General features: G+C 45.2%; 1 protein-coding gene across 1 annotated transcript; it reads left to right on the forward strand.

Annotated features, from left to right (window-relative positions):
• The first annotated feature begins 10,266 nt into the window (after positions 1 to 10,266).
• Positions 10,267 to 12,240, forward strand: LOC129684762 (defensin beta 118-like). Its single transcript, XM_055618009.1, has 2 exons — positions 10,267 to 10,456; positions 11,921 to 12,240. Exons 1-2 carry the CDS (start codon positions 10,267 to 10,269, stop codon positions 12,238 to 12,240), a joined length of 510 nt encoding a protein of 169 aa, XP_055473984.1.
• The last annotated feature ends 253 nt before the right edge of the window (positions 12,241 to 12,493 follow it).

Genomic DNA, 12,493 nt, shown 5'->3' on the forward strand with positions numbered 1-12,493 from the left:
CTGGTGTGAAAGAAAAGGAAAGACTCTGAATTGACCAGGCAAGACTGTGTGCCCCAGTGAGGTGGCCAGCTCCACTGCCGTTCACACTGGGAGCTTGAGGAAGATGGTGTCCAGCTTCTGGGATTGTACAGGTTTGCCACACGAATATAAAGAGGAAGAATTCAAAGAAACAAGGAAGCCACCCAGAAGGGCATTGGGATTCATGGCATGCAAGACTGATAAATTATTTATTGCTCTTTAGTTGACTTAGAAAGGGTTATGGATACAGCTCGAGGCTCTGAATACAACCCACAATGGCAAAAAGAGAGAAAAGGCGTCTAGAGAGCGAGAGAATGAATGTCTTAATTCCAGACAAATTTTAGATAATCAACACGGGTAGGGAGGGGACAGCCAATTCTCAGTGAAAAAAAGGGCAATGGATGTGAGCACATGCCTCAATTACCTCAAGAGTGAGGTACAATAATTTATAAGTTTCAAACGTCACTGAGGGTAGATGCTTCAAGCCATAGGACAGAATTCTTGCCTGTTTAACAGCAGGATTCATAGTTCTTCATCCTATCCACAAAGAAATGTTTTCCAGCACCAACACTCCACCCCAGAGCCTTGGGCACGCTCTAACACTGAGCTATACCTCCAATCCTCAGCCCAGTAAAGCACACTGACAATCTGACCAGTGCATTTTCAAGTGTCAACTTGTCAAGCATGAACTGTCATCAACAAATATTCTTTATGAACAACAAAAATAACCCACATTTTAGGCCACAGAGAAAGCCTCTTTAAATAATGGCATGGCAATCGTATTCGTCACCACAGTAAATAAAACTAATAATAACGGAAGCATAAAGAACACATTACTTAAAAAGGAAAAAAAAATGTTGACAAATAAACCCTGAGCTAAAAAAGAAATCAGATTCACTAACAAGCCTCCCAAGGAGGTGAGAAGTTGGAAGGTGATTTCCTGACCACAAGGAGGGTGTGAAGAAGAGCTACATAGCAAAGAGTGTGGGCACAGCAGTCAGGAGGCTTTTGCTTAATCTTTTACCTTATTTATTTCTTTGCTTGCTTGCTTTCTTGTTTATTTTGCAGTGTAACCAGAGGTATTAGAGGTCAGGACAAGAATACCTTGGTGGGGGAGGAATATTATTAACTAGAAGAGGTTCCCAAAGACACTCTTGTTTTTTGTTTCTGTTTTTGTTTTTTGAGACAGGGTTTCTCTGTGTAGCCCTGGCTGTCCTGGGCTCATTTTGTAGACCAGGCTGGCCTTAAACTCACAGAGATCTGCCTGCCCCTGCCTCCCCAAGTGCTGGGATTACAGATGTGTGCCACTGCGCCTGGCCAAAGACACTCTTAAGTGCTAGCTACATGAACAGTCTCTCTTTGATGGTCCAGCCAGCTGTGCACCAGTAACTATGCATAATTCTGAAAGTCTGTTATGCTTCCGTTAAAAGTCAATTTTTGGCTTTCGAGATATTCTAGTGACTGTCCAGCCTGCTGTACTTCAAGATGTACTCACTAAACTATGGTTGTTATTTTCTTAAAATCAGCTTTCAAAGCTCAATAGGAATTCTCATTTCTTTTTGCTTTGTTTTTTTTAATTTGTTTTTTTAAATTCTTTATTAATTACACTTTATTCACTTTGTATCCCCCTTGTGGTTCCCTCCCTCATCCTGTCCCAATCCTTCCCTTCCTCCACCCTCTGCATGCATGCCCCTCCCCAAGCCCACTGATAGGGGAGGTCTTCTTTTCCTTCCTTCTGATCCTAGTCAATTAGATCTCATCAGGAGTGGCTGCATTGTCTTCTTCTGTGGCCTGGTAATGCTGCTTCCCCCTCAGGGGAAGGTAATAAAGAGCAGGCCAATCAGTTCATGTCAGAGACAGTTGAGACAAGGTTTTTCTATGTAGTCCTGGATGGCCTAGAACTCACTACATAGACCAGGCTGGCCTTACAGAGGTCCATCTGCCTCTGCCTCCTAAATGCTAGGATTAAAGGCACAAGTTCATATATCTACTAGATTTGTACTTAGCATAATTACATACTTTTTTTTCTAGATGTCTCTTTTTACTTGTTTTCACCCTGATACTTAAATGACATTTTAAATTAAAATTATGTATGTGGTTCCTCTTAAAGTACATAAGGCAGTAAATGAGGGAGGTAATTTTTATTAGTTTTTGAGAATCTTCACAGTATATTTTGATCATATTCACTTGCCTAACGCCCTCCAGATCCCCCTTCCCTACCTACTCATCTTTGTGGACTCCTTTCAAATATAGAATCTGCTGTATAGCCCTGGCTCAAACTCTAGATCCTTCTGCGTTTAGAGGTGTGTATCACCTTACTGCTGATGAATAGAAGCCATTGCTGATTAAGTACTTGACTGAGTTCCCAGAAGTCAGTTTTCCAAACCCTGTAAATCTTTAGCCATGAGGGAGATAAATAAAACTTTTGGATTTCATGTCATTCTAGCCAGGACAGGACAACAGACAACAAATGTGAGGCTGTGGGGAAAGGGAACCGTACACACCGACAGTGGGAAGACACACCAGCGCAGTCAGAAAGGAACCGGCACAAAGGGTCCTCAAAAAACTAAAAGGACTCAATATATGACCCCGCTGTACTGCTTCTGGGCGCAAAGCCGAAGGGCTCTACAGCGATACCTGTGATGTTTAATGCAGAGTTGTTCAAAACAGCCAGGTTTTAGAGTCAGCTTGGCTCTTTGTCAGAAGGTAAGTAAAGTGTGGCATATATGGGCACGGTGGGATTTGAGTCAACCGTTAAAAGGAATCCAGTTACCTCATTTCCCACAAAATGGTTGGAATCATATTAAGCAAAATAAGCCACACAGACACACACACACACACACACAAAACAAAACAAAACAAAACAAAACAAAACAAAACAAAACAAAAAAACAGTATCACATGTTTTCTCTCACTTGTGGTTCTTAGAATTCTTTTCAGGTGCTTAAGCCATTTCTATTGGTCTGTAGATGGTATGACAGCTGCAGGGAAGCCAAGGGAAGGGAGGAGACCATGGAGAGAGGGAAAATGAAAGGGGAACTACAGAGAGGGCATGGAGTGGTCACTCACAGCCAGAGGACACGATCACCCTGGGACACATCACCTGTGTGAAAGCGGCAGGCTGTACGTGGACAGACGCCTCTGTGGCTCTGGGGAAACTCTGTGGTTAATAACATAGCATCCAGACAACACCCAGATGCAGCAAATGGACGATGCTGTTGGGTGTATGCCCTGATTCACTTATTTCATTTTTCTTAATTAAAATGTGTTTCATTAGAAAGCTCATTTAGGTCCACTTAACCGTCAATGGGCAGATTTTTAGATGTTTGTTTTATTTTAGGCATCTGGCTGTTTTGTCTGCGTGTACGCATGTGTTCCACGTGAGTGCCCAGAGCCTGCAGAGAGCATCAGATCCCCTGGAGCTAGAGTTACGCATGGTTGGGAGTCACAGTGTGACTGCTGGGAACTAGTGCTTTTAAATTAAAAGGCTTCTCTCTAGCCCAACAATAGACAGATCTTGAAAGGTGAATCCGAAGCTCTGTAGGAGCAGGTCCCAGCAATCTTTGATTTAGTGAGCGAGTCCACAGGGCATTTTGTGACACTGTGAGTTAAAGTTAGGATCAATGCATGATTTTGTGCAGCTGTGTTTCTGTGGTCTCCATGCTGATTTCATTGTATTGCCGTAAGACGCTTTGTCAAGCTATGATTGATAGATGGGAGCTGTATGTATTTAATGTGCTAGTAGATGGATTTGGAGGTGAATATAGGCTCATTACTGCATACTGTCTTGCTTACTTATTTATTGCTGAGAAGAGATACTACAACCAAGGCAACTTATATAGAGAAGAGTTTATTAGGGGCTTAAAGTGTCTGAGGGTGAGTCTATGATACCATCAGGGCGAGACCATGGCAGCAGGCACACAGGTGTCATGCCGGAGCTAGAGCTGAGAGTTCTCACATTGAGACAACAACCATGAAGGGAAAGAGGTTAACTGGGAATGGTGTGGTCTTTTTCAGCCTCAGAGACCACCCCCAGTGATACTCCTCCTCCAGCCAGGCCACATGTCCTGATATTTCCCAAAAAGTCCCACCAACTGGAAACCAAGCATTCAAATACACGAGCCTATGGGGGACCATTTCCGTTCAAACCAACCACAGTACCATAAACCCAGTCATTGCGTCCAAGAGCGTCCTTCTTCCTGAAGCAAAGGTTATTAATACATTTCTGACAATTGCAGAGCCTGTTGGAGTCGGAGTCCTGTAACTGTGGAATAATAAGCCTGATTATAATTCAGCCAGCACAGAGTGGAGTTGGCCTGCTGTGGGCCTCATCTACATGACTACACGGCTGCTTATCAAGCCATCTCAGTTCCGGCTAGCTAGTGAATTCCTTTGGCATTGATGATAAAATCTTTGAGAACATGGCGTAACCCAACCTTTCTTTGCTTTCCTTGCATAATCTCCTTTAGTGAGTCCAGGGCTGTTGTGGAGATAATTGTGGCACTGGCCCAGTGGTTCCTTTGGATAAGCCCCCATATTTTGAATTAGCAGCCTTACTTTCTTCACTTACTTTCAGTCTGCAGGTGCCGCAAAGCTTGCTGGGTCATAAGAGGACACTGCAGGAAACGCTGCAAATCTGCAACAACGGGGACTACTGCTGCACTGTAAGCAAGATGGACTCTCTGCCACAGGCACCGGTAAAAACGTGTGGCCATAATTTCAAAGACTATTCCAGATCTATGCCAGTGATATTCGTCAATAACAACGATGAGTTAGTGTTCACCTGAAAATAATTTGGTCCTCTGCAGAGGGGGCGTTGCCAGCTCACGTATCTCCCAAGGGTGCATTAAACATATGACCTCCTCTCCGCTGTCTCTCATCTCTGTTCTTGTGGGGCTGGCGGCAGACACTGAGGTATCAAAAGCATGGGAAGCACCCAGTGCTAAACGTTCCAACAGCTGGATGGAAGCAGGAAACGGTCAGCACTCCAGGGACATTTCCTCAGATAGAAACACCAAATTGTTTCACTCGCGATGGTTTTCCATTTCTTCTGGGTCTCCTTGCTGGTGCCCTATCTCTGTGGCTCCGTGTTCTCCATCCAAGTGTGTGCCTTCAGAAAGGCCACAGGGAGCCTCTGAGAACTCTTGTGTGTTGATTTGCCTTCAATGTAGGTAACTCCCTGCGGAGTGCTTGTTGTTGTCTCCTCAGCTGCGAGGAGCCTGGGAGTTCTTGTGAAAACACGGAAAATACCCCTAATTCCCCCATCCTGTGTATCAATAGCTTCCCGTTTACCCTAAACATCAGTCTGATGTCCTGCCCGAGGGAAACAGGGATGAAAGTCCTTTGCCTACTTTGCTGAAGTAAAATGGGCCGGGGAATATGTAAGTGGCAGAACTCTTGGCCTAGCCTGGGTGAGACTCTCTGTTCAGCTCTTTCTCTCCCCCCTACCCCCATGTGTGTGTATTAGAGAGAGAAATAGACAGACAGACTGACACACAGAGACATGCTGGAAGATCATACAAAATGTCTTTCACCCTCATTAATAAATGATTCAGGAAAACAGGAGATAGATACAAACAAATGCAGTTGTAATATAAGGCACAGATTATAGAGATACGCATATGGACACCTAAGAATGCCTCAGGATGGAATTTGACCTTTGTATCACATCACTTACAAAGATCAGCTGCACACAGGTTAAGCATTGACTTGAAATTACAAAATTACTGTAAGAAAACATGGCAGAAAAACACAGTCACTAGTCTAGGCCGCCATGCTTTAAATTTTACTCAAAGTCTCAGGAAACAGAAGCAAAAATAATAGATGGAGGGCACCACATCAGAGTCAGTGCTTCAGGGAACAACCAGAGCCTGAGGCTACAAGCTACAGACAGGGGGAATGCATCTGCGCCCATGTACAGAATAAGAAGAGATAGATCTCAGAATAGAAAAGACTGAACTCTATAGAAAGAAAACAACGGATATGGACTTTAAGCTGGAAAGGACTCTCAACAGACATTTCTGTAAAAAACACATGCAAGTGGCCAACAGGTATGTGAAAAAAAAAAGCCTCCAAATCAGCCAAGGAATATAAGTTAAACCACACTGAGCTATTACTGGCACTTGTTGAAATGGCTAATGCCAAAAGGAAAACATATATACTGGAAGGAAGTAGGCAAATCCCTCACACTACAGCTGGGAACGTAAATTAGGATGCCCATTCCAGAAAACAGTCATATAAAAGTTGGGAGGGGGGTTGACAAAAGACGAAACTAAAACTAAAAATCAAATTGCTGAATGACCCAACAATCCAGCTTCTAAGTATTTATCCGCTGATTTAAACTCCGCACACTCCACTAAGAGACTGATCTTTCCCACTTACCTGGACCTCCAGCAAGACGAGGTGAGTACTTATAGTGGGCAAAGACAAGGCAGCTAAGTACCAAGCAGCATCTCCCCAGAAGATGCCTAAAAAGGAGCAGCCCCAAAACAGTGAAATGTCAGGAGAGCGCAGCTATGGGGTCGAGAGGGGCTGGCAGGGTTTAACAACTGTCAGGTTCAGAGTGCTGAAATCATCTCTGTTGAGGCACCTGCTAACGGATTCCCCAAGCACCCACTGAGGTGTAGAACAGAAGCCAAGGATTCCGGTAGGGATATGTCACCCAAGCATCACTCCAGCCAACTCAGCGGATCCAGTGAAAAGTGAATCAGAACAAAGAAAACCCCTCGCTTTCACTCTGGGGTTTCACTCTTGTGGGTCCTGGTGCCAAAGCCCATGAGGTTGTTGTTTACACTGGGGGGAGGGATCGGTCAGCTCTGGCTGGTGAGCTGGCTCAGTGGGTAGAGGTGCTCACTGGCAAGGCTAAGGACTTGAGTCTGATGCCTGGATCCCAGATAAAGATGGAAAGAGAGGACTGGCTTTACAAAGTGGTCTCAGACACACACATGCACAATGCACCCGGACATCCATCCCTCTTTTTCTTCATCCCTTACACACACACACACACACACACACACACACACACACACACACTAAACTATTAAAAAATAAACTCCATAAGACTCTAGAATCTGTTCCATACGTATCCTGCAGGTTATGCTTAAAGAAATTAACTGTATTGTATTCTTCTGACACAGAGGTTGTCTCCAGAGGTCAGTCTTTGCCACCCTCACTCTGCATGCTGAGCCCCGACCCGCGTGGTCCAGCAGCCCTAGGGACTCTTGGAATGGGTCTCAAGAGAAAAGCCGTCAATTTAGAAGGCTGGATCTTTGGCTGTCATGAGGAAAGCTTTCAGGCAAACTGGCTGGCTTCTGGACCACAGAGATTCCAAATCTCTACTTCATTTGATTCTACATACCTCTTGAGTGTCAGGTCTCATCCTTCACCAAAGCTTGGTTTTCTTTTTCTTTTTTTTTAATTAAAATTTTATTATTTTACATTAATTACATTTTATTCACTTTGTATCCCAGCTGTAGCCCCCTCTTTCCCATGCCCCTCCCTAAGTCCACTGATAGGGGAAGTCCTCCTCCCCTTCCTTCTGACCCTAGCTTATCAGCTGCCATGGGCTACATCTGAGCAGGGGTTCTAGGTTATCTCCATGAATGGATCTTGGTTAGAGAATCAGTCTCAGAAAAGACCCCTGTGCCCAGATATTTTGGTTCTGTTGCTCTCCTCGTGGAGCTCCTGTCCTCTCCAGGTCTTACTATCTCTCCCTTCTTTCATATGATTCCCTACACTCTGCTCAAAGTTTGGTTATGAATCTCAGCATCTGCTTTGATACACTGCTGGGTAGAGTCTTTCAGAGGCCCTCTGTGGTAGGCTCCTGTCCTATTTCTTGTTTTTTTTCTTTCCAATGTCCATCCCATTTGTCTTTTTGAGTGAGGATTGATAATCTTACTCAGGGTCCTCCTTCTTGCTTAGCTTCTTTAGGTGTACAGATGTTAGTATGTTAATTCTATCTTATAGGTCTAGTATTCACTTATAAGTGAGTATATACTGTGTGTGTGTCTTTCTGCTTCTGGGATACCACACTCAGGATGATATTTTCTAGATCCCACTATTTGCCTTCAAATTTCATGATTCCCTTGTTTTAAATTGATGAGTAGTATTCCATTGTGTAAATGTACTACAATTTCTGTATCCATTCCTCCATTGATGGACATCTGGGTTGTTTCCAGCTTCTGGCTATTACAAATAAAGCTGCTATGAACACGATTGAACAAATGTTCTTGTGTACTTGAGCATGTTTTGGATATATGCCTAGGAGTGGTATAGCTGGATCTCAAGGAAACACTATTCTTAATTGACCAGGAAAGCCAAAGCTTGGTTTTCATGTGATAAAATGGAGCTGGTGTGTTAAAGCTTACACTGACAGTGTGAGAACATCAGAACTAAGAGTTGCTTGCTTTATGGACTGAACTAGCCCCAGATCTCATCAACCGCGCAATTAAATCTGAAATCTGGGGGCTGGAGAGATGGTGCTGCTGTTAGGACCACTAGCTGCTCTTAAAAAAGGCCACAGTTCCCAGAACCTGTTTTCAGGGGGTCACTATCGCCTATAACTCCAACTCCCGATCTGACGCCCTCTTCTGGCTGCCTCAGGTACTGCACTCTTGTCTACAAACCCCCACACAGACATTCACAAAAATGGGATAAAAAGCAAAACAACAACAACAACAAAATCTTCTTAAATCTGAGGTCTGATTTTTAACAAGTGTGGCCCTCAAGTTATAAGAAATAAAAGATTTTACTGAGCCTCCAATACTGCTCTGCTGAAAGATCGCAGCCCTGACTGCCAGGGTTTCCTGTGGGCTTTCAAGCAGCATCTCCCCACAGTCTCTATGGTCATCTTTTCTACTGCAACCATTGAGGTGGCTGGACTTGGTTTGGACTCGAAGCATTTGATTCTGTAATTCACTCCCAAGCCACCAAGGTCACAACTGAATTAATGATAGGGTCACTGACTACAATGAATTACCCACTTAACACTCTTTCATTGGCAGGAAGTTCAGCACTGTCTTCAAACCCAAGAGCAGCACGAACCCAACTTCCACCCCCACAGCTTTATAGGAAAACAGAGAGCTGGAGAGGAAGGGAGTAAAGGCGAGGCTGGGCAACCTGGAAGCTTATACAAGTGTTCTGTGTCCTACAGGTCTATCTAGATGCTTGGGTCTCTGCAGAGAATGCCCAGACCTCCAGTGCCCCCACGTAGGTACCGGGGTCAGCAGTAACACCCAGGTTACCGTGAGTACCCCTTGCCAGAGACAATTCTTGGCAACAGTGGGTAACTCTCGCCACTATACAGTGAACTCCTCACACTCTAGTGCAAGTCAACTCTACCATCAAGTCACATTCCCTGTTGGAATGTGAAGTAAGCGCTTCAGTGTCTGTACTAACACATGTTCATTACCTTTTGTTTCCATAAACCTTCACTGAGCTCATGCTTCGTGTCTCGGGGTCCTTGTCCCTACCCGTAGCAACCTTACAGTCTAATGCAGAGAGACACTGATAAGGAGAGAACTTCTTGGTGGGCGTCGGGGTGGGGGTTTTGAGACAGGGTTTATGTGTGTATAGCTGGCTGTCCTAGAACTTGCCCTGTAGACCATGCTGGCCTTGAACTCAGAGCTCCATCTGCCTTGGCCTCCCAACTGCTTCTGCTGCTGGCTCTTCCTGTCCTTGCTCTTCTGTCCCAAATGATCCCAGGTAACAGAACCCAGGGAAGTGACCACAATGAAGGACTCGTGGTCCCTGGCCTGTGGGGCCCAGTGTGCGGCTGTTCTCCCTAACATGACCAGCACACCTTTCTCACGGAGACTGTGTCTCTGATAAGGGTAGGATGGAGGAGGAAAAGGTGTACGCCACCACCACCCGGCTGGAGGAGAGTCTTGAGAGCAGACTGCAGACTTAGTCTAGAGTGAGGGGGACTGAGGGCAAGGGGTGGAGCCCTGCCAAGAGGGCTGGAGAAGCTAAGATGGAGTCCTCATGTGAGTTTTCCTTCTCTGGACTCCCAAACACATCCTCAGGGCCTTACAAGGTTCTCATGTGCTCTCAGGGCCTGTCTCAGATGCTCAGTCCGCACAGCAGCCAGCAGGCTGAGGTCTTGCTTGGGTACGCTTTTACATCTCTCTCTGGCTCAATGCACATTCCTCTGCCCCCACTACAGAAAGGCCAATAAAACTCTTGGCCAGAGTCACGCTGTACCCAGTGTCCTGGATGCCTAGCTCTTCCGCCTCCCACTTCCTGAGAAGCATGAGGCTTCTGCTGCTGGCTCTTCCTGTCCTTGCTCTTCTGCCCCAAGTGATCCCAGGTAACAGAACCCAGGGAAGCGACCACAATGAAGGGCTCGTGGTCGCCGGCCTGTGGGGCCCAGAGTGTGGCTGTTCTCTCTCACACAACCAGCACACCTTTCTCACGGAGACTGTGTCTCTGACAAGGATAGGTTGGAGGAGGGTCAGGTCATCCTCAGGGCAGTTTGCACGACCGGAGTTCCTCCTCTCACCATGTTTCCACCTAAGGAACAGGATTATTAGCCTTGCACCCACGTCCGTTTTATTCCCTGCTTGCACAGCTCTTGAAACAGCCACCCAAAGTCTCCAGCCCCGTGGAGTCTCCGCCTTTTCAAAGTTTTGCTACTGCTTTCAAGGAGGGTCTTCATCTTCCCACGTTCTGGAGTTTGGTGACTGAAATATCTGCAGAGGTGTTACATGGGTGGACAGAGATGGCTTTCTTTCTCCCTTGAGCCCTGAAAGTCTAGGGCTTGATAGCCACTGCTTTAAAAAGTTACCCAAAGGTATGGCCAGAGCCCTGATGCTACTGCTCCCCCAAACCTGCATCCTCCCTACTGGCAAAGATCACTCAAGGCAGATTTCAGAACATGCAAAGCTCCTTACAGTGACCCACATATTTGTCTCATTAAAAAAAACAAAAACAACCCTAAATATACTATCCCCATGGTTACACAGCATTTTTGTTTCAGTTAATATTTTCTGGCCACCTACAAGTCTGCCTCATTCTTTACAAACTTATAAAATTCTACTGTAATAAAAACTATAGCCAGGTATAGTGGTGCATACCTTAACACCAAGTGCTTGGGAGGCAGAGGCAAGTGGATCTCTATGAGTTCCAGGCCAGCCTGGTCTACAGAGTGAGTTCCAGGACAGCCAAGGCTACATAGTGAGGAGTTTCTTATTTTGTTTTGTTTTAAACAAACAAACAAACAAACAAACACAACATAAAACAAAACAAAACCCAAACCAAAAACCTATCAATTTATTCAAGCCATTTGCCAAGTTCTGAAGTCTGCCTTGAGTGATCTGTATAAGATCAGAGGGTTCAGGTTTTCTGAACTCAGTCACAGTCATGAGGGGAATTTCTTTCTTTTTTTATATAATTGTTTACATTTATATACTTACTTATTTTTTATTTGGGGGGAGGAGAGCACATGTATGTGTCTCTGTGTGTTTTATAATACATGTGTGGAGATCAGAGTTAAAAAACTTGGAGTCAGTCCTTTCCCTCCATTGATAAGAGTCTTAGGGTCAAACCCAAGCCCGTGAGGCTTAGAGCCAAGCACCAAGCATCATTTCACCAGCCCCAGGTGGGTTTCTCGAAACGGGTAACTTGACACAGGTTAGGGGAGCTTGTAATGACTGTCTCCAATGCCTTATAAGTAGCAAGTTTACTTTCATTGATGAGTGATAGATCACACTTTGAGAAAAGCTTAGACACAGGCAAGGAAGAGGTCAGGAAATGTTACTTTAAGAAGCTCGATATTATCAAGCTGCAGCAAGGAGCCTGACAGCTGTCCTCCTGCTCTGGGCTTGCTGTTATTTGTGGAATGCCAAATCCATAGCCACCTTGCAAGAGTAACTTAAAATCATTGGTCTCTCCTTTAATCATTTAGCCTATGGTGGTGAGAAAAAATGCCTGAGCAAATCGGGGCACTGCAGGAAAAACTGCAACTATGGAGAAATGATTCAGGAAGCATGTAAAAATCATCGTGTCTGCTGTGTCCCAGACACCAGGCACCGCAAACAAAAGGCCTTTATCGCTTCAACCACGGAGCCAACCTCTACGACGGAGTACGATCTGCCCTCAGACTTCATGGATGTTCTTAGCATGATGCCAGATTCAGGCAACTTAGCCAGAATAGATGACGGAGTGACAAAGACACCCTGGAGGTGGCTGGGAAGCTCTGTCCCCAGAATTTATGATAGCTCATGACTTCTCAGATATCACTTGCTCATATCCCAAGAAAGATGGACTATGTTGCGTATATAAGGCACTGAAAGACCTATGATGCACACCCACCCCTCTGATTGTGTAATTCTAGATAAACACCCCTGTGTGAGACATCACAGTGTTTCCAGTGGCAAAGTCTCTGATGTTCCTTAAATGTCGGGGTCACTCCAGACCGCAGCAGTGTTCTTTTCCCGCGCGCTTCCTTGCTGGTGATCTGTGTGCAAGCTGAAGTGCT

The sequence above is a fragment of the Psammomys obesus genome, unplaced genomic scaffold (genome assembly GCF_907164565.1).
Source record: "Psammomys obesus unplaced genomic scaffold, mPsaObe1.curated_primary_1811, whole genome shotgun sequence".
Classification (NCBI taxonomy): domain Eukaryota; kingdom Metazoa; phylum Chordata; class Mammalia; order Rodentia; family Muridae; genus Psammomys; species Psammomys obesus.